The sequence below is a fragment of the Electrona antarctica genome (genome assembly GCF_951216825.1).
Source record: "Electrona antarctica genome assembly, chromosome: 1".
Classification (NCBI taxonomy): Eukaryota; Metazoa; Chordata; class Actinopteri; order Myctophiformes; family Myctophidae; genus Electrona; species Electrona antarctica.
This window is the reverse complement of record NC_136806.1, coordinates 20,746,570-20,767,627: the sequence shown is the minus strand read 5'-3', so window position 1 is coordinate 20,767,627 and position 21,058 is coordinate 20,746,570. Positions and strand designations below refer to the sequence as shown.

General features: G+C 42.3%; 1 protein-coding gene across 4 annotated transcripts in view; it reads left to right on the top strand.

Moving 5' to 3' along the window:
- The window catches only part of rnf130 (ring finger protein 130), a 61,150-nt gene that overhangs the window by 2,719 nt on the left and 37,373 nt on the right, over positions 1 to 21,058 (top strand). For all 4 annotated transcript variants that reach the window (XM_079502956.1, XM_079502955.1, XM_079502958.1 and 1 more), the window contains exon 3: positions 17,272 to 17,463. In XM_079502956.1, the coding sequence (XP_079359082.1) occupies positions 17,272 to 17,463 (192 nt within the window). The remainder of the gene's footprint in view (positions 1 to 17,271; positions 17,464 to 21,058) is intronic.

The window sequence follows — 21,058 nt, the reverse complement described above, 5'->3', positions numbered from 1 at the left end:
GTTATAACTAACTTACTCCAGCTAGTGACATCATTTTTAAGTGTCTAATGGTGCCATGTTTATTTCCAGTTATTCTATGCTGAATGAGACACCTATACAGTATGGTGCACAGAAATTTTATTCGGGCGACTGTGGCTCAAGAGGTAGAGCAGGTCGTCCAATGATCCATGGGTCGGCGGTTCGAATCCCGGCTCCTCCTGTCTACATGTCGAAGTGTCCTTGGGCAAGACACTGAACCTCAAATTGCTCCCGATGTGCTGGTTGGTACCTGCTGGCTTCCGCAGCAATCGGTGTATGAATGTGTGTGTGAATGGGTGAATGTAATGCACAATCTATGTAAAGCGCCTTGGGAAAGGCGCTATATAAATGCACCATTTACCATTTACCATTTATTCATAAATAGAGATCGAATGTTTTTATGTTTAACATGGGAGTCCTGGTTCCTCACGTGATCAATTAGACCATCCTGTCCTCAATACTGTGGAAAGCCCACTACATTTCACTAAGATTACAGAGATTACTGCATTTGTCAAAGCAGCTTTTGCTCATGCAATTTCGCTAAGACTTGTATTTCCTGTTTTTGTGTTGTGGTTGACGGAGCTGGCAAGTGAATTGTCGCTGTAGTGTAGATCCTCTGTTCTACATGCAGTAAATGGTGCATTTATATAGCGCTTTACATAGATTGTGCATTACATTCACCCATTCACACACACATTCATACACCGATTGCGGAGGAAGCCATGCAAGGTACCAACCAGCACATCGGGAGCAATTTGGGGTTGTCTTGCCCAAGGACACTTCGACATGTAGACAGGAGGAGCCGGGATTCGAACCGCCGACCCATGGATCATTGGACGACCTGCTCTACCTCTTGAGCCACAGTCGCCCCACAGTGAATGTAGACTAGAAGAACATTACTGTCTCTGTCTATTCCATGATCTGCACATTCAATTATGAAGTGTGACACCCAAGTAAATAGTCACAACTTTACTTACATGCATTTTCTCTTTGTGACATTTCTACTAATTGGACTTTAGGTATGGTTTGTTGGCTACCTTCACACATATACCCTCCCACTCCCTAAGCCCCTTGTCTCACACGCTTCCATAATCACCTCCAGTAAACCGACTGCATTAAGAGCAAGTCAAGTAAAATGTGTCTTGCAAATGCTTTCACAGTGTACAAAATGTTCTACAGTGAACAGAGAAACTAATACAGGGAAAGACAAACATCACATGATGTTTTAAGATATGGGGCACAGAGCATTTGTGTGTGTTTATTGTTTGGGTAATATGACATACATTAGCCCTCTCAGAATCAGATTCAGTAAACACCGGACAGAGGCGTGCCTTACCAGACGCCCTACCCCCGTCAGTGGGGGTAGGGGTCGTTTATGTAAGCATGCTACTGTAGGAACGCCATGACGGGAGAGAGGGGAGGGTTTCTTTGAACAAGAGTAGAGAAAAGAAACGCACTGAGAGAGGAATGGATGGGGTCCCCTGAGGGAAGGGGATTGGGATTGATTTGACATGCTCTGTGCTGTATGTCTGTCTGTAACCTCATTCTATACTGTGCGTTTTTCAAGATCAATATGTAGTACTCTCTATATGCTTGCATCATGCGGGGCCAAGCAGTTGGCATGCGTTAGGCTACAGTTTCTGTCTGAGCATAATTTCATGCTGCAGAGTTGTGAATAACGTCTTTCCGCCTCTGTCTTTTCATTTCTTTGTCATTGTCACAGGATCAAAATCACTCATGGGTTCTGTAAAGTAAGCCGTACAAAACATTAATTGACTTTCATACTTGTTCCGGTTGGATCTTATTTCTTTAGCTGGCACTTGAAGGGAAGAGAAGGGAAGGGGGAAAATTGAGTGAAAGAACAGGCTGACTAAACTGGTCAGTGTTTTGGGGAAAGAAAGGGTAATTACATTGTATAACTTACTCTTTTGTACTTGGATCATTCCAGGTGGGGACACTGGAATATTTGGTGCATCTCATTTATTTTGGGGGATGTTTTGGCTTTGGTTCTTGCTTTTGCTTCCATGTAATATTGATTATCAAGGAAACCACTGCACAGTTTCCTACATAGCAATAGTATGTTGAAACTAGCCTATATGAGTGCTGAAGGCATTTTAAGTCCCCGGTAGAATGTAGCACTAGTCTGGTCCTCAAGATCACAATTCAAATCACACACAGATCTAGCCTAAACCCTTTACATTTAAAATTGCTCTGATAGACATGGGGAGTTGCATTATGTCGATAATGTGTCAGATAGAAACTATATCATCGTCCTTGTATCAGGGAGTTGTGTTTGGTGACTTTTGTTACTGTAAATTGAAATGCTCCAATCTTTATCTGGCATCAGGAGACAGAGACAGACAGAAACTGAGAATGTGGAGAGAAAATGATAAATGTTTTCAACCTCGTCTCTCATACTGTAGTACGTTCATATTATATCTAAAGTCACAATCCATTGTCTAGACTCTAGAACTCTAGAATGATGGCCAATATGCCAAAAAAGCTGAATAATTTGGTTTTTCTGATGTTTTAATTTTTTCACTTTGCATTCCAATCTGTTCTCACAACTTTGTCAGAGATTTCAAAGGTATGAAGGACATGTATGAGTTGGGACATTTCGCTCTAAAGACAGATTCCACAATTTCCACTCCACTCTTGGTGTAGGGAACCTAATGCCTAAAGCTTGCTATAGCTTGCCTATAGTTTTTCAAAGGAATTTGGATGGTCTATGGCGCTAGTGTTTCTTAACGGGAGAATATTGGGGGTGCTAGAAGCACATTTTTCTTTTTATGGGGTGTTCATTTTTATTATGCCAGACTTGCCAGTTTAGCAGGAGTCATGATGGGTGCACATTTTAGTTAGTTCATCATTAGCCTTCCTTTCATTGTCTAAAATTACAAGTGAGGCACACAAGAATCCATGGCTGTCTACATGTACCGGTATGTCTATTGCGGTAATGATAGATTTGTAGCAGCACAGTAAAACATGTCTGGGACAGCTACTGAAGCCTCATTTATACGCAATACAAACATGTTGCGAATCACATTGTTGGCTTATATATCTGTTATTTTTCGCACGCGGCACTTTTGTACTACAAAGCATAAATCTGAGGTGTTTCTGAGAAGCATTGTCTTATAGTCGCAGGTTCTGCTGTTCCTTGAGCATTTGTGTACATAATTGGCAAATTTTAACCTTGAGGGTGATTTTATATCACAATTAATTAAAAAACAAAATGGTAATTGATACGTTACAGTTGAGCCATTAATAAGAATGCTTCTTCTGTGCATCTTCGTTCTTCTTGTATCTAAATTATTGCCTTTTAGTTGCTATTTGTGATTAATAACGAGATCCAATTGGAGTTTGAAGGTTCCATTTTCAACAGCTAAGCTGTTGTTTAACAGTAAGTATTAATACAATAGTATACCTGGCCTATCTTTAGGATATACAAGCATGGATTCACATAGTTAGTTAGTTTCAGTCTAGTCTTGTGTCACTCCCAGTACAGTTTGTTTTGAGTTGACTGCCACTGGCCTAATTTCCACGGTCTACTGATTGTGACTGCATTCTGCCTGAGGTGGATGTTTGACCAGTTTTGCGACCTCGTCATGGAGAGCTTGACAGCATAGCTAACCTTGCCAAGCAAAGCGGGAAATCAGCAGTGGCCTTAAATGCCTTCAACAAGAACAGCACCAGTAACGGGTTCAAGACACTGACCTAGAATGTGTACTTCCATTGCACAAGCGCTGTGCTGTACTGTTAGAGTTTAGCAGCTAGACTATAATGTATCATATACTGTGCTGTACCAAATTATGTTTACACTTTACAGACAGTAGGAACATGTTCAGCATACTCACAATGAGCTAAAATGTCACGCAGAAAAAACATGTGGTGCCAGTATGTCCATGCAGAAATTATGTTTAATGAGATACCCTGCAGGATTATTTGCATTGTATCAAAATTATAAGGCATGCATTATAGCTTTTGTAAGTGATAAATGATTGTAATGTCATATACTGTAGGAGGTTATGCCAGAAGAATGGGTTGAAGCATACGGGTTGAAGCATAACTATCTATGGTATATGTCACATAATTCATCTCTCAGAAAGTGGGTGGCCACATTCATATCTGCAAGGAACTGACCATGTTCATAATTTTCAAAGATTTTTCTCTTAAACCTCTTTACCTCATCAGGGGGTATAGCTTAGTCATTTTAGTGTAAATAATCAGTATAAAAAGCCCCATAGTTTAATGCGTAAATAAATATTGCATCAACCTCCCTAGCCTGTTGGAGCTTTCGTTGGAAAGCCAGACAATTACAGTCACTTTAAAGCACTTAGTTTAGTTACAGCATCGAGGGGACTGAAGCAGAGTACGTTTACCAGCTTGCTCTTTTGGCTGTAGCAGGTCACCCCTTTGTTCGTTGAAGGCAATGTCAGGTCAAGGTCAAAGAATTGACAGCACAGAGGCCCACTTATAGTGACACTAAGATGGATAGAAGATATTTCCGTGCAATAAGTTCTATCTGTGCAGTGTTTTGTTTCATTTTGAGCTTTTCGTCTGTCAGACCTTCATCAGTGCACATACTGATACATATACTAAAAGAAAACACAGTGGAGACAACAATAAAACGTCGTTAAAACCAATAGGACAAACAATACAGATAGAAAATGGTTAGATAATCTGAGTACTTTTTCAGGTCTGATACCCCAGTGGGACTGCTCACTGTGTTAGAGTCCATTCCAAGGACAATGCAGGCCTTCATCTTGGGTCTTGTCTTTTGCAGCAGCCGCAGCTAGCACACAATTTGAAAGGTTCAGCGATTAAAGATAAGCACTCGGACGGAGAGAACAAACTTGGCAATGTTTGCTAAATGCCATTCCCATCCCTCCCCCCCAAATGTTATCCTTGTTGCTGTATTTATTTCAGTAGCCTCCATGCCGATTCGATGTGCTGCTGTCATTCTACCAAGCATTGGCAGATCGGGGTGTTTCTGTCTTACCAGGGCTGCTGCCCCGCTGGGCTCTGTCTATTGTTCTCTACTATTATGATATTATATAAGCTTTATATACCTTGGTGTATAATGTCTTGTTACTGGATTATGTTTAGTTAATTATAGACCTTATAATGTCTGTAATTAACCCTTTATGTCCCAGATCTAAATATTGGTCTCTATGGGGCTAGATGGCTCTAAGCTGATTTTGAACATTGATCTTTTCCTCTTGACTTTTGTAATCGAACAGTGTATGCAAAGTCACAGACTACCTCTTTTGTTGTTGACAAAAGCAAGCCATTACATAACATCCCCTTAAAAAGAAAAACAAAAAAAGCTTGTGTGTGTGTGTGTTCACATGAGCAATTCCATTCTATGGGGACTGTTGCCAGCTGCCCGCACCCACGCTACATATTCAATTCTTCGACCCAAAGTCTGTTGAAACACAGTCACAAACCAGTTGATTTACCACATCCTGTTTTACATATTGTATTACTCCAGAGGGCATTGCGCTTCCTGTATCTTTGCTTGTGTCTGTCTGTCCAAGCGTAGGAACCAAGCTGCCTCTCAGGACTGTGGACATATGGTGATGAGATCAAACGGTCCATCACAGACCCGTAGCCTCCAGCTTGGTTTTTGGGTGAACAGTAAAGATGATGAGCAAGTCCCAAGGATGGATACATTTCCTCCTCCTGCTCCTCGGTCTATTTACCTTGACGTTGTGTATCTCTTCACTGGCAGGTGCCCAAAGCAGGAGCCAACATGAGCTACAGTACAGTAGTCTCCATCATCTTCATATACGTCTCCCAGGCACTAAGAAAAGTACAGCTTATGTCCTAGCATTGCTACCACGCTCTATTTACTCCTGTGAGCATAGCTTATTCGTATAGTCTGCTCACAGCAAAAACAGCCAAATATTTAATCCCTGGCAGCTTGCAGTTTGTAAGGTTAACACAAGTACAAAATCAACATTTGCTCGTGAAGTACTATGAATGGGAAAGGGCACATTTTTTAAACATACTGTTTAGTGTCTGACTTACCCTCAAATCTATATACACCGTGCATTGCCATGTTTCATTTCTGTCCTGCCAAACACAAGCCTGATGAGAGATCTGTGAAAGTGCTCGAGATAGGTCAACAAGCCAGTGTTGTAACCCTTAATTCTGGCCAACAGGAAGGAACTGATCATCAGAGACCTTATTTGGTCCTTGGCTGATTCTTGAGCTAGCCGATTTGTGGCGGATGACTGGGCCCACACATGGCGTTAAATGACCCTGGCTCTGTTGGGCCTGGTGGGGGATATTAGTCAATGAGCCTCCTCGCGAGCCATGGAGATTGAATGAAGGAGAGAAATAGCTCATAGAGGTGTGGTCACAAAGGATGCAACTACCCAAAGGACTCACAAAAGAAGTACGGTAATGACATCACTAAATACAAGAAGTGGAGTAAGCACTGGTGTTCTGTATGCAAAAGTGTGCATGTACTGTACACAGACTGAAGGTGTATGCTTGTGTAGTCTATGACATGCATGGGAGAGTGTACACTATAAGAACATCTGGAAGCTACAGTCATGCACGGACACAGTACCATCATTGGAGAATCTGTTCAGTGACAGACGTTTTAAGGACGTTCTGAATATTGACATTATGCCGACATTACAGTACTGTTTCTTTTACGATTCCTGGAATCTGTCTCAGTAACACTACACCTACTCTACCATAACGCTGGTTGGGGGGGGCGGGGGGGGCAAACTATATTATATATATCTTGTTTTATCTCTTAACTGTAAATGCACACTATTGATGCAGCCATGCAACGTAGCCATTCCTGAATTGCATCATACATCACTGTGGCACCGAGCAGTATTCCACCGGGACAGGTTAGGTCCTTTATTCCTGCCTGAATCTATAAAAGCTGAAAAAAAGCTGAAAATAATGGGTGGTCTGTCTCAACGAAGTTAGTACTGTATGTGCTGCAGACTGTTATTCCCATTGTTGTCTGCTCTTTTCTGCAAACGTTGAATGCTTCAGTGAATGTGAGAGAGTAGCAACTGAGCACAGATGGATGCAGGTGGGTGGAGGGGGTGGGGTTGGAGTGGAGAGGTACTGGGTAGGATTGGACCATGGTCCCTCTGTGACATTAACAAATAAATGGTCTGTTAAATGATGGCTGCACTGAGGCGGGAAAATATACGAGTCCCATTCCCAGCTATAACGCAATCTGTTTAGGATTTGGTAGCAGCAGATAGTTGCCATCTGTGCTGGGGATTTTTTAATGTGGTCCTCTATTGTCCTTTATCCTTGTTCTCTTGAAGTGTCAACAAAAGCTTTGAGTGGATTTTCTGAAGCGGATGTATGATTTCCAAATGTAATTTAGTAGACCAAAGTATGTCATGAATGTACTAATAAAAAACAGTGTGGCACAGGCTTCCTTCTAAACTTTCCCCAAAATAATGAAGAATATATCAAAGTCGAAAGCTCCTTGAGCGCAACAACATATGTATTAGTGCCATTAAAGTAGTGCACTGAGTTCAAATGGTTCAGACGGCAGACCCATGCTGTAGACTTACTGAGAGTCCAGTACAGTATATATATATCTACAGTAGCCTGGAAGCCAGACAAATCTGCCACAGGAAAAAAATAAATCCCTGGGGAGATTGGTCTGGCACTCCTCAGTTTGAATTTCATTTCGCTCCCCCCAGAGTTGTGAGTGACCAATCAGAGCCCACTATTCAAAGTGAGACTCTTTTCCTGTGACGTTGGAATCTATCTGTAACCGCCCCTTGGAAATACAGTATATCTTCCACACCAAAGTTCCAGACTAATATCTACTACTCAGTGATATTAGTTTGGCCATGCCAGGCTATGTCTACAGCTCACTATGTTACTGACTTCTTAAGCTTTTTCAACTCTGCACTGCTGCACTAATTACTGTACATATGTTGTAGTATAACAAACTTTGATACCGGTATGTCTTCATGAATGTAAGCATCACCATCACGTGTGTGGGCTGTTGCGGTTCTCTTGTCCGTGGGACAGAAAACAATGCTCTCTCTCATAACATTCTGTAATATCTGTATCTGTATGTAGTTCAAAACCAAAGCATGTCAGCTACAGTATGTACAGTACTGTAGCGATCACTAAGGCCTGATTTATTTTATACTTAGTTAACTTGCCAGTGCCACACCATCATAAATAGCAGATCTACAAGCTCACAAGCGTTGCGATGCCATAGAATGTCATTAACAACGTCCTCTCTCTCACACTGGAACGGCACTGCAGTTCACACGGCACAACTTGTTTACACATCTACATTTGAGCAAACTCCCCTTTGACTTTGTTCTTTAGGTGATTGCTGCAGTGATGTCGTCAGTATTCCTGTCTCACAATACTCTTACCTCATTGGCCCCATAGCCATATCCCTCCAGTCTTTACCTACAAGGTTATTATTATATTGGACACTGTTCTGGACACATGCACACACACTCTCTCTCTGTCTTCTGTCTCTGTTTGTCTGTCTGTCTGTCTCTCTTTCTCCTTACGCACGCACGCATGCACAGTACACTGAAACAAGGGCAATGCAGCCTCACACAGTCAATCGGGAGCCAGGTGCAGCTGAAGGATTCTGCTGTTTCATTGACCTTAGCGATGTTCAATATATTATTCTTTTTGATACCTGATCACTCGCTGAAGGGTGAAATCTCATACGGGGAAGATGTCTGCCAGAGGGCCTTTAAGACAGCTGATTTATTATTGAAGCCTCAGTAGTCTTGAGGTTTTAAAGTCCCCCAGGACGGGGACATACAGTAATGCTTTAATCCTTTGTGGCAGGTTAACTAATAGCCAAAGTGTTCTGTACACCTGTTTTTATACTGTAAAGATCTGAGGGTTAACCACTTAAACACTATGTGGCCTCCCAGAGAACTGTACTTGGCCCCGTCCTTTTTTCCCCTCTACACAAAATCTCTTCGCTGAAAATAGCAGATCTATACTGTGCTGTACAAGTTCACAACATTACACATTGCGACACATTGTGAGCTTGTTGTAGATATGCTATTTATGCCTTTGTTCCCCAAATGTTTGCCTGAGATTCCAAGAATGTGTTAATTTAACTTCCAGAGATTGCAAATGTAACCAAATTTACCTTTTACGGGTACTTGATTTAGTGACACTCTGAAATTACAAAAGGACAAAATAACACTGAGGATTATGCCAGTGAAACTAACCAGTGAGGCACAGGTGGTTGTACTGCTGTTTCAACACTAGCATAATTTGTTTTCCTGCCTGGTCAAAGTTTGAGAAGCCGAGGCTGCAGTGTGTGATAAGCAAATGAGGGTTTAACCAAAAACTATGTTGATGCTTGCGGGCACGTAAAAGATGGCATCAGATGTTAGCTTGATTGCAGGAAGGAGCCTCCTGTCATGTTCAGTCTTGTAGATGAACTGGAGCTATGTGCCGTGCCACGTGTTTGTTTCAACCTGCCTGTGATCTCAGATGGGTTTATAGGTTGTGAATAACCCATCCTAGTGTTCTTATAGTTAGAGCCCAACCAATGCCACATGTTTTGGTCTGATGGTGATCACAATGTTCTTTTGAACGATCTATTGTTAAAATAAAATACAAGACTTATATTTTAAGATTTCTAATGAGAACGTTTAACAAACAAATAACAATAATGGCAAAGAATTACATTTATTACACTTCAATATGAAAACTAAATGTAACTTAACTTTAATATAATAGAATTAAGATGCCAAACAAATGAAAAAAGTACAAATGAACTGATCTTCATTTTATTGAACCACTTAAGCCCCATTCAAAATGTGAACATCTTGGGAAACTATAAAAAAACAAATCACACATGTCTGAAGTGAGAGGTGCTCTTATCATCATACATCATCATCATACATCATCTTATTCTGGCCTATTACAACTAGCGTCCTCACTTTTGTCTTCAATGTTTGTGTTTACACACGTTTGTTTTCAATGTTTGTGTTTACACAAACACTGGAGGGGCTAGTAGCGCCCCTCAACAATGTTATTATAGGCCTATATATATATATATATATATATACAAAATAGGTACAACAAGTTGAAAGAGCTAAAACATTGGCTGCATAATCGCAGATACAGATGCCCTTTAAAAAGAAAGGCTAATAATGGCCCTTATCACCCATACTGTAATAAAACTAGTAATTAAACATTCTTGGAATCAATGTTTTTAATAAAGCCAAATAATAATCGTTAGGGTTAGTGTGATAACAGCATTGTGTGATAACAGCATTGTGTTCTTGTATGCTGCCTAACCACAGGACGTTTCAGCCAATCAGAAGCAGCTTCCTCTCTATAAGGTTGACTGTGTATGTGCACGACTGCGCGCCCGCACAGAGAAACACTCCGACACGTGCATTATAGTTCTAATGGCTTGTTTTTCGGGCTGGAGTGGGTGTGGGCAAGCGTGTGTTTTTGTGCTTGCTTGCCTGCGTGACTATTACAGAGATGTATTTGTGCTCTTCTGGGTCATATTGCAAGCTTTTGATTCAATTTGATCCAGTCCCCAATGGTTTTGATGTGTCTCTCTGTCTATCGCTTTCTCTGAGCATGCACTATAGACTGACTGCTGAAATGAACATAAAACAAGATGGAGAAAAACTATACGCCTGTGCGTGCGTGCGTGCGTGCGTGCGTGCGTGCGTGCGTGCGTGCGTGCGTGCGTGCGTGCGTGCGTGCGTGCGTGCGTGCGTGCGTGCGTGCGTGCGACCGTGCGTGCTGCCATTTCCAGTTCTCCCTTAGACTACATCCTCTGGCTGTCATTATCATCAAACAGACCAATGACCAGGCCCGGTTCTGCCTTTCAATTAATTTAATCACCAGTGAAACTGCTTAGCTCAGAGCAAAGTTCCTCATGCAAGGAGGGCTTTGACCTCAGATCTGCAGATTTGGGATGCTGTAAAGGCCTCTGTGATGGCGGCTAGGAATTGAAGGTTATATTATTATGTTTTTTATGTTTTTCTTTGCACATCTTGAACCCTAGCGTCCCTGTTCTGGGACGAACATTCAGCAAAAATAGAACACCTACAAGCTTATGCATGGAAACGTGACCTTGCAGAATGGCTATTTTCGCAGAAGATTTACATTTCCGCCTATAATGACCTGTCCAAAGTAGGGACGTCCGGTTTATGTGTTTTTAACGACTTGCTGATGTTCTGTTGACATCTTCCAGACGTCATTGTGTATTCTACATAATGATGTCATCACACAGGGACATGATAATGTCGTCATTATAACCACGTCCTATCCAGATGCCTGTAGTACATTCCCCTGAAAGTAGGGATGCACCAAAAGGGAAATTCTTGGAATAATATAGGAAACAGTTGGCCGAAAACCGAATACCGAATATCCTGATTTATGGCAAAAGAAATGGTTATGGCAAAACTTAACTTAAATAATAATCACTATTATGGGTCCATAAAACATTTATTCAGCTCTTTTGAATGCATTAATTGCATACACTATTCTGTGATATATTTTCTGCCTATTCGGGCCGAAACCGAATAGGCAGAAAATGCATTTTTAGCCATTTTCTGCCGAATATTTTCTGCGGCCGAATATTCGGTGCATCACTACCTGAAAGCTAGTTGTCTACACTGCTGTCTGCTGTAGTGTGTAGAGGATTTACAGAACCTGCCTGGACTGTGATTGTGCTAGTGATCAATTTGCCATAAATTATTAGGGAAATCAACAGTCATCGGCCCACTAGATAGTTGATACACTAATGACGTTACAAGTTGGATCCCACCACAATTGAATTCTTTCAATTACACCAGAGGCATTGGCATCACTTGCTTCACCAGGTCACTCTGCCAGCATCATTGGGACAGATGTTTGTATTTGGGGGCCAGGGGTCAGTGAGAGGTTTTATAAATAACCTTTCCGCTCGAGACCTAAAATATAAATGTGGTGTCTCCCGGGGTCCCAGACTTACAAAAATACATCATGAAAATAGCTGATCTACAACCTCAGTGCGTGTTCCGTGTTGTGATCTTTTTTTGTGTGTGTTTTTGCAAATATCTAATATTATTGCACCCCATAAAATCGGTCCACGACCCCAAAAATTGTGCAGTGTTTGGAACAAATGTTCTAAATTATATAAGCAGCACAGCCAGCTAGTAATAAACTACATAGATGTTCAGACCAGAAATGTAGCCTGCATTTTAATTGGGTGTGGGGTAGGCGTTAAGGGACCTGTGTGTGTGCGTGCGTGCGTGCGTGCGTGTGCGCGTGCGCGTGTCTAGAGAGTGTGTGTAGCATAGTTGCCTGGCACCTCTTGTATTTGTTGATTCTGATGGTTCTTTCTTTATTTCTTTCTACTATTTTTGAAAGGTTTTGAACATTTTAGAAAAAACATTGTGATTAAATCTGTGGATTTTATAAATATGTAACCAATGAAAAGCATTAAATGACCAGAGATTGTGGCTAAATGACAGCTACATTGTGTCCATAGATTGTGGCTAAATGACAGCTACATTGGATCCATTGGACATACAAGGTTTCTGCCCGACATATAGTCTTCGTGAACTTGTTTGTACTTATTACCTGGGGGTTGTACAGGAATGGGATCTTATTTTTGGGCAATAGTCGATCCTCAAGCTCTGCTTTCATGTCCTTAAACCTTCCACACCCCTCCACCAAGGTTTTGTTTATAGACTGCGATTATCTGCTGCAAGCTGTTACAAGATCTCACTCTCTCTTTCTCTCTCTCTGTCTGTTTATCTATCTTATCGGTCCATCTGTCTGTCTACACATAATAGGTGGTCTTGGCTTTTATTAGCCAGTGATGGAGGCATCTGACGGCGAGAAGCCTTCTTAGCCCTCGAGACACTCGGTTTGCAGTGTGGTTGATGCATAGTTTTGTTTATCTGCACACAATCATAAAACAGAAGTTTTAAAACAAATTGAGAAATAAAACTGAATGGAAATTACGCCCAGTGACTGGGCCACAGAAAAACAACAATCAGTAGGAGTCAGACAGTTGAAGAGGTGAAAGTATAGGACGGGGTGTAATAAAATGGGAAACTTGATCGCAGACATTTGTGCCTTGTGCAGTGCAATTCCTAGGACAATTAAACGTCGCATTATTACATTTATATAATGCTATATGATATATGATATGGGATCAAGTGGTGCAGAAGGGGCCAGCCGGGGTTAGTCTGTATTAGAGATAGAAGTGTTCCGAGTCCGGAACACCAAATGACTTGATCGGTGATCTGCAATTTACCATCTATATGAATAATATGGATTTGCATCTTTGTGACAGACATTCTCCCCTTCCTCTCCACACACACAGGAACAGTTTTGACGTGGGTTTTGACATATAATAATTTTGGAAATATTAAAAATTCCCCCCTACGCACAAGATCGGTATTGGCCGAGCGTGAGAAAAAACTATCGGTGATCGAGATCGGTCCCAAAAAACCTGATCGGAGCACCTATTTTCTGTATGTATATCCTCACAACAGTTGGCCATGCAGTCACAGTGAACTGCACATCTCAGCGGAGGCTCATTCACATTTCCTACAACAGTCACAGTCACATACCAGTCCCAGTGAACCACACAGCTCGGCTGACACGACTGTGTCAACCACAGCTCACATCACACTGCTATGCTTATGTTAGCACATTAGCACAACATTGGAGCTTCATTCACAAATTGCAGGCCTACTAGTAACATGCTATCCATAGCTATAGATTGTGCAGTGACTCTGTGTCTTGTTTTTTAATTATTTATGATTCTTGGCAGGGTGTAAACATGATTATCTGCTGAGCTTTTATCTCTGACCCTATAGTGTCTGTCATTTTCTGAATGATTTCCACTTTCTGCTAACACACCCTTTTATGCACAAATCATACACATACACACACACACACACACACACACACACACACACACACACACACACACACACACACACACACACACACACACACACACACACACACACACACACACACACACACACACACACTCATTCTACTGTATGTGCAGTTTATGCACAGTTGATGCAAGCTGAAACACCCAAGTAATTCTAAATAGAACCACAGAGTAGCATAGTGTAGAATTATGATGTGTTTACGGAAAGTATGAAGGATGCTGAAATAGACAGTAACCCAACCCATCCCGCCAACACCAAATCAATGGCTGTGACCTTGTCCTGTCTGCATCACTTCAGTCTCCATCTCTTTTTCTCTTCACTACCAAGCGTTCCCAGCATTCACTTGGGGTAAAGAAGCTTGTCCTGGCCGTTATCCGCAAGGCCCAATCACTTGTGATGTTTATTTCAGTGTTGCGTTGTCAGATTCTGAGGCTTATTTGAGGTGGTTTCGTTTTTTGGTTACATTTGTCTGGCCTGTTTGCTCAAGGATAACACAAAAGTAAAAAATGTGAAGTGACTGAGGGGCACTCTTATCATCATATATCATGCATCATCTCATTCCGGGCTTCCGGCCAATCACAATTTGCGTCCTCACCTTCGTCTTCAATATACAAACACTCAAAGCTGGGCATTCATTGTCAATGGAATTCAATGTTTGTGTTAACACAATATTTGTGTTTTCACAAACCTTCAATGCTGGACATAGGAGGGGCTAGCACCCCTCAAAGATAATGAGAGCAGAGCAATTATAGGTGTGAAATTAATGTTTAATCTGTTTTTAATTCTGTCTCAACTGTCTTAAATCAAAATAAACAAATGGAAAAAATAAATTCATACTGTAGTTCATAGTCATGAATTTGGTCAGCTCAACTGGGAAAAAACCCAACTGAAGTGGATTACAGAAGCAACATAAATAGCTGAGAAGAGAATACGTCATGGTGGAAAACGGTGTAACAAGATTTATTGCATAAAATGACGTTTAGGGGAAATGGAATTAGCCTACAAACGGTAGAGGGCCTGTTGATACCAGTGATAGCTAAGCAGAGAACACAAGGAGTTGTTGTGAGTAGTGCTTTTGAAATGATATGAAACCATACTGGACTACAGATGTACACAGAACTGAAGATGATGGAGAGCTCAAAACATGGGATTAATGTCAGGACTTGCTGTTATCAGCGTGTGCTGTGGTACAGTTACTGGACTTCTTCTTGCAATGTGGTGTAAAGGTTTTTTGTATCAATTGGTGCATCTAGTTATGCCTGATTTATAGTTTAGTTCCGCGCCCATGTCTAACACCAAAAATAGCCAATCTACAGTATAAACTCACAGTCACAAGTGACAACACGTCTCACCCAAAACGCCTTATGTGCTTGTAGATTAGTTATTTTTGGTGGATGATGCCCGTGTGGCGCACAACTACTGTAAGTATGAATCAAGAGTTAGTATTACTGTAGGTCAGTATCTGAACCAGTTACAGTTCTATTACAGGTCTATCTTAATACATGCATGCATGCATGCAGACAGACAGACAAGTTCCACACTGACTTCCACCACTGGGGTTTGGACTGTGGCCATTGTAAACACCAAGCAATAACAAACCACTCTACTTCCCCATGCCTTTGTGTCCATCTTCATTCTTTAGATGACTATCTGCAAACCTCACTGTGCAGTGACTGTGCACGTTCTCATTTGTTGTGGCAACAGTGGCATGGGCGCAGTTCAGACACACAGGTTAAACATTCCTGCCACATCGAACCTCCACATGCAGGGAGGTTTAGCTTGGAAATGGAGATTCTGCCTCAAAGGGTTGTTGCAAGGGTAAAGTTCCTGTCCACCACAGAGACTAGCTCTCCTAAATCCTCCGGGGTGTATCTGGCTTTGTCAGACTTCTGATTGGTCCCTGACCGACCACCAACCAATAGGCTCCTTCCGCATAGCAGTGGTTGTTTATGCTGGGTTTCCTCGACATGAGAAAAATAAAATATCCAGTTTTCTTTTTTTAGACGTGGTTTAAAATGGTTTTAAGTAGATGAGTGTAAGTATCTTTCTCAGGGACACTTAGACACATACAGTAGACTGTGCAAGCCAACGGAACTGATGACCTTCAAATTCCCAGACAGCCTCTACCTGTTTAGCTAACGCACCATGTCATCAAACTCCCAGACAGCCTCTACCTGCTTAGCTAACGCACCATGTCATCAAACTCCCAGACAGCCTCTACCTGCTTAGCTAACGCACCATGTCATCAAACTCCCAGACAGCCTCTACCTGCTTAGCTAACGCACCATGTCATCAAACTCCCAGACAGCCTCTACCTGCTTAGCTAACGCACCATGTCATCAAACTCCCAGACAGCCTCTACCTGCTTAGCTAACGCACCATCATGTCATCAAACTCCCAGACAGCCTCTACCTGTTTAGCTAACGCACCATGTCATCAAACTCCCAGACAGCCTCTACCTGCTTAGCTAACGCACCATGTCATCAAACTCCCAGACAGCCTCTACCTGCTTAGCTAACGCACCATCATGTCATCAAACTCCCAGACAGCCTCTACCTGTTTAGCTAACGCACCATGTCATCAAACTCCCAGACAGCCTCTACCTGCTTAGCTAACGCACCATCATGTCATCAAACTCCCAGACAGCCTCTACCTGCTTAGCTAACGCACCATCATGTCATCAAACTCCCAGACAGCCTCTCTACCTGCTTAGCTAACGCACCATCATGTCATCAAACTCCCAGACAGCCTCTCTACCTGCTTAGCTAACGCACCATCATGTCATCAAACTCCCAGACAGCCTCTCTACCTGCTTAGCTAACGCACCATCATGTCATCAAACTCCCAGACAGCCTCTCTACCTGCTTAGCTAACGCACCATCATGTCATCAAACTCCCACATTGCTGTAGGGACTGCACTGCACTGCACTGCTACATTGAATACTGGAAAGCTCGCCTCAAAACACACTCACCCCCGCCCCCCGGGCGTACAGACGGCGGAACTGCTCAGACTGGTATTCCTAAACGTAACCTAAGTAAACTATTCTTAAGTTAAAACCCATTTAGCCCTGAGGCCGATTCTAAAAAGAATTCTTCTAAATCCTAAAAGTTTTCTGAAAACCTCATGTTTCTATATCAGCCATCTGAAAATATGTTGTTCCAGGGACCCCCCCCAGAAGCAAAGATTTGAGTTAAAAATGTCCGCTCAGAAAGAATATATATTCAAAGAATGTATATTTAAGCGGGCTTTGCGACAGGATACATAATACAGTATAAAAGGCCCTGTGTGTGTGTGTGTGTGTAAACAAATCTGTTTTTCTCTCTTCTCCAGTGGTAGACCGACAGGGCTGTGACCCACACACTCGCTTTGTCGTGCCTCCGCGGACTGTCCACTGGGTGGCGCTGCTCCAGCGGGGAAACTGCACCTTTAAGGAGAAGATACTAAAGGCAGCGGCCTACAATGCCTCTGCTGTCCTCATCTACAACAACTCCACGGATGACACAGTCCGAATGGGCCACGACGGTTAGTGGGATGTGTGTGTATAGATGTTGTACTGTGAAGACAGTTTGTGTACTTCCTCTATGCTGCCTCTAGTGGCAGACAATTGCTTCTGCAAAAAAGTGTTTTTCATTTTAGAAAACAAGAAATGTATTGCATTGCATTTATCTTTTTGTGAATTTTCATGAATCCGATGTTGGTCTAGATTAGGAAAAAAAAGTAATAGAAAAACACTAAATGAGAGAAGTTTCATTCTTGAGATACATTGTTTTGAAATGAAAACCCCATTAGCTTGTGAACTTCTTGAAATGTTCAAGATTCCTTTTTTCTTGAGTTGTACAGAGTATATGGTAGCAATCACGTACTTTTGCAGCTTTGTAATGTGGCGGCTGGCTGCTTGTTAGCATCACACAACGCACACGCACACACACCACACACACACACACACACACACACACACACACACACACACACACACACACACACACACACACACACACACACACACACACACTTTAACTGTTTGACTTATAGTATTAATCGGTAAAACAAATGATTGTCTGTTATGATTATGAACTTCCCTAGTTTTGTGTAAGGGTCATGAAACGCTCTCATCATAAAAAAAAGACCACATCAGCTTTATGAAATGAATTGCAAAACACCAATAATTAGCTATGCTATGTGGTTACCAGATCGTAACTGACTAACCATGCATCCATTTACTGCATTGTGATGCAGTAAATGGAGGTATTTGTAGGAGATGCAGATGAAGACGGAAGCCAGTGTGTTGAGGAGAGCTGTGTGACTTTGTAGTGTAGAGTTATTCCTGTGTGAAGGACATTATTTTATGCATACCTGGACCTCGGCCACCAAACACCAGCACAGCAATACGGCAAAGGGTAGCCTGACATAACCCTGCAATACCAATGGGATATCACACACACACACACACACACACACACACACACACACACACACACACACACACACACACACACACACACACACACACACACACACACACACACACACACACACACACACACACACACAGGCATTTAATGGACACCATTGTCAGAGTTGTTTTAGTGTCATGATCAAGGACTCTTCAATCTAAACACACTCACACAATGTTATCATCTTGTCTGTTTTGTTGTTCTTAAGCAATAAGTTATTTAAGAACATTAAGAACTATTAACCTTTGTGTTTGTTCCGCCATTCATCAACGAACATCAAGTGCATGACTCACTTGCTGTGTACTACTGAATGATTGGCTGGAAGGGCCACCTGTTGCTGGCTGGCTAACGAGGACAAAACAATATCTGATGTGAAGAAAGCGACACCAGAAAGCTACAGTGTTAAACGAAAACTGTTTCTATGCATTATATTTATACCCGTGTACTTTTGAATATCTAGTCTAGAAGTCTGTGTACTTTTGGGATGAGAGAGAGAGAGATGTAGAGAGAGAGAAAAACACAAAGGATAGCGGATTTCAAATGAAAATCAACCGATAATCCACAGTAGGTGACTTATTAAAACGATTTTATGAACCTTCTGCATGTCCGACCTAATCCTAACCTCAGTCTTAAAGTAGCTATAAATAAGCAATAATATGTCAAAAATGTAATGAATCTTTTGGTATTCTGACAGCCAGCAATGAGTAAAACGCTCCCAAAAAATGTACTCTCTGTGACACATCGAGGGGCCACAATCTGCATTCAAAGATGTTCCTAGAAGCTTTGTCATTAGTCGAAAAAAACCCGACCCCTAGATATGTCACAGAGACTAAATATTTTTTGGGAGAGTTTCACCCATTGCTGGCTGAATAATATGAATAATATTATTTCTTATAGCAGCTTATAGCAGCTTTAACCGGCCACGTAAGTCCATTAACTAGGGTTGTCCCGATCCGATCACGTGATCGGAAATCGGGGCCAGTCACGTCATTTTCAAATTATCGGATCGGAACATCCATATTATGATATTAGACGTAAATGGTAAATGGTGCATTTATATAGCGCCTTTATCCAAGGCGCTTTACATAGATTGTGCATTACATTCACACACCGATGGCGGCGGAAACCATGCAAGGCACCAACCAGCACATCAGGAGCAATTAGGGGTTCAGTGTCTTGCTCAAGGACACTTCGACACTAACAATGGAGGAGCCCGGGTTTGAACTGGCAACCTTGCGGTTACCATCCGGCCACTCTACCCCTATGCCACCCCTATGCCACCGCCGCCCCACAAACTGGATGTTGTCTGTGATTTTGGATATTGTACTATTGCAATATGGCATGAGTGTTCTATAAAAATATAAATATCGGATCAGGAAAAATCGGTATCGGCAGATACTCAAAATCAAATGATCGGATCGGGAGCAAAAATACGGGATCGGGACATCCCTACCCCTAACCTCATATCAGTCTGAACCAGCCTTGTAAGTCCCCTAACCTCATATCAGTCTGAACCAGCCTTGTAAGTCCCCTAACCTCATATCAGTCTGAACCAGCCTTGTAAGTCCCCTAACCTCATACCAGTCTGAACCAGCCTTGTAAGTCCCCTAACCTCATATCAGTCTGAACCAGCCTTGTAAGTCCCCTAACCTCATACCAGTCTGAACCAGCCTTGTAAGTCCCCTAACCTCATATCAGTCTGAACCAGCCTTGTAAGTCCCCTAACCTCATATCAGTCTGAACCAGCCTTGTAAGTCCCCTAACCTCATATCAGTCTGAACCAGCCTTGTAAGTTCCCTAACCTCATATCAGTCTGAACCAGCCTTGTAAGTCCCCTAACCTCATATCAGTCTGAACCAGCCTTGTAAGTCCCCTAACCTCATATCAGTCTGAACCAGCCTTGTAAGTCCCCTAACCTCATATCAGTCTGAACCAGCCTTGTAACTTAAGTCCCCTAACCTCATATCAGTCTGAACCAGCCTTGTAAGACCCCTAACCTCATATCAGTCTGAACCAGCCTTGTAAGACCCCTAACCTCATATCAGTCTGAACCAGCCTTGTAAGTCCCCTAACCTCATACCAGTCTTAACCAGCCTTGTAAGTCCCCTAACCTCATATCAGTCTGAACCAGCCTTGTAAGTCCCCTAACCTCATACCAGTCTGAACCAGCCTTGTAAGACCCCTAACCTCATATCAGTCTGAACCAGCCTTGTAAGTCCCCTAACCTCATACCAGTCTGAACCAGCCTTGTAAGTCCCCTAACCTCATATCAGTCCGAACCAGCCTTGTAAGTCCCCTAACCTTATACCAGTCTTAACCAGCCTTGTAAGACCCCTAACCTCATATCAGTCTGAACCAGCCTTGTAAGTCCCCTAACCTCATATCAGTCTGAACCAGCCTTGTAAGACCCCTAACCTCATATCAGTCTGAACCAGCCTTGTAAGTCCCCTAACCTCATATCAGTCTGAACCAGCCTTGTAAGTCCCCTAACCTCATATCAGTCTGAACCAGCCTTGTAAGTCCCCTAACCTCATACCAGTCTTAATTGGCCACGTAAGTCCCCTAACCTCATACCAGTCTTAACCGGCCACGTAAGTCAGTTTCACTTCCGTGTTTCCTAATCGCAGCCAGTAGGCTCCCAGTATACATGCAGTAGACGGAGA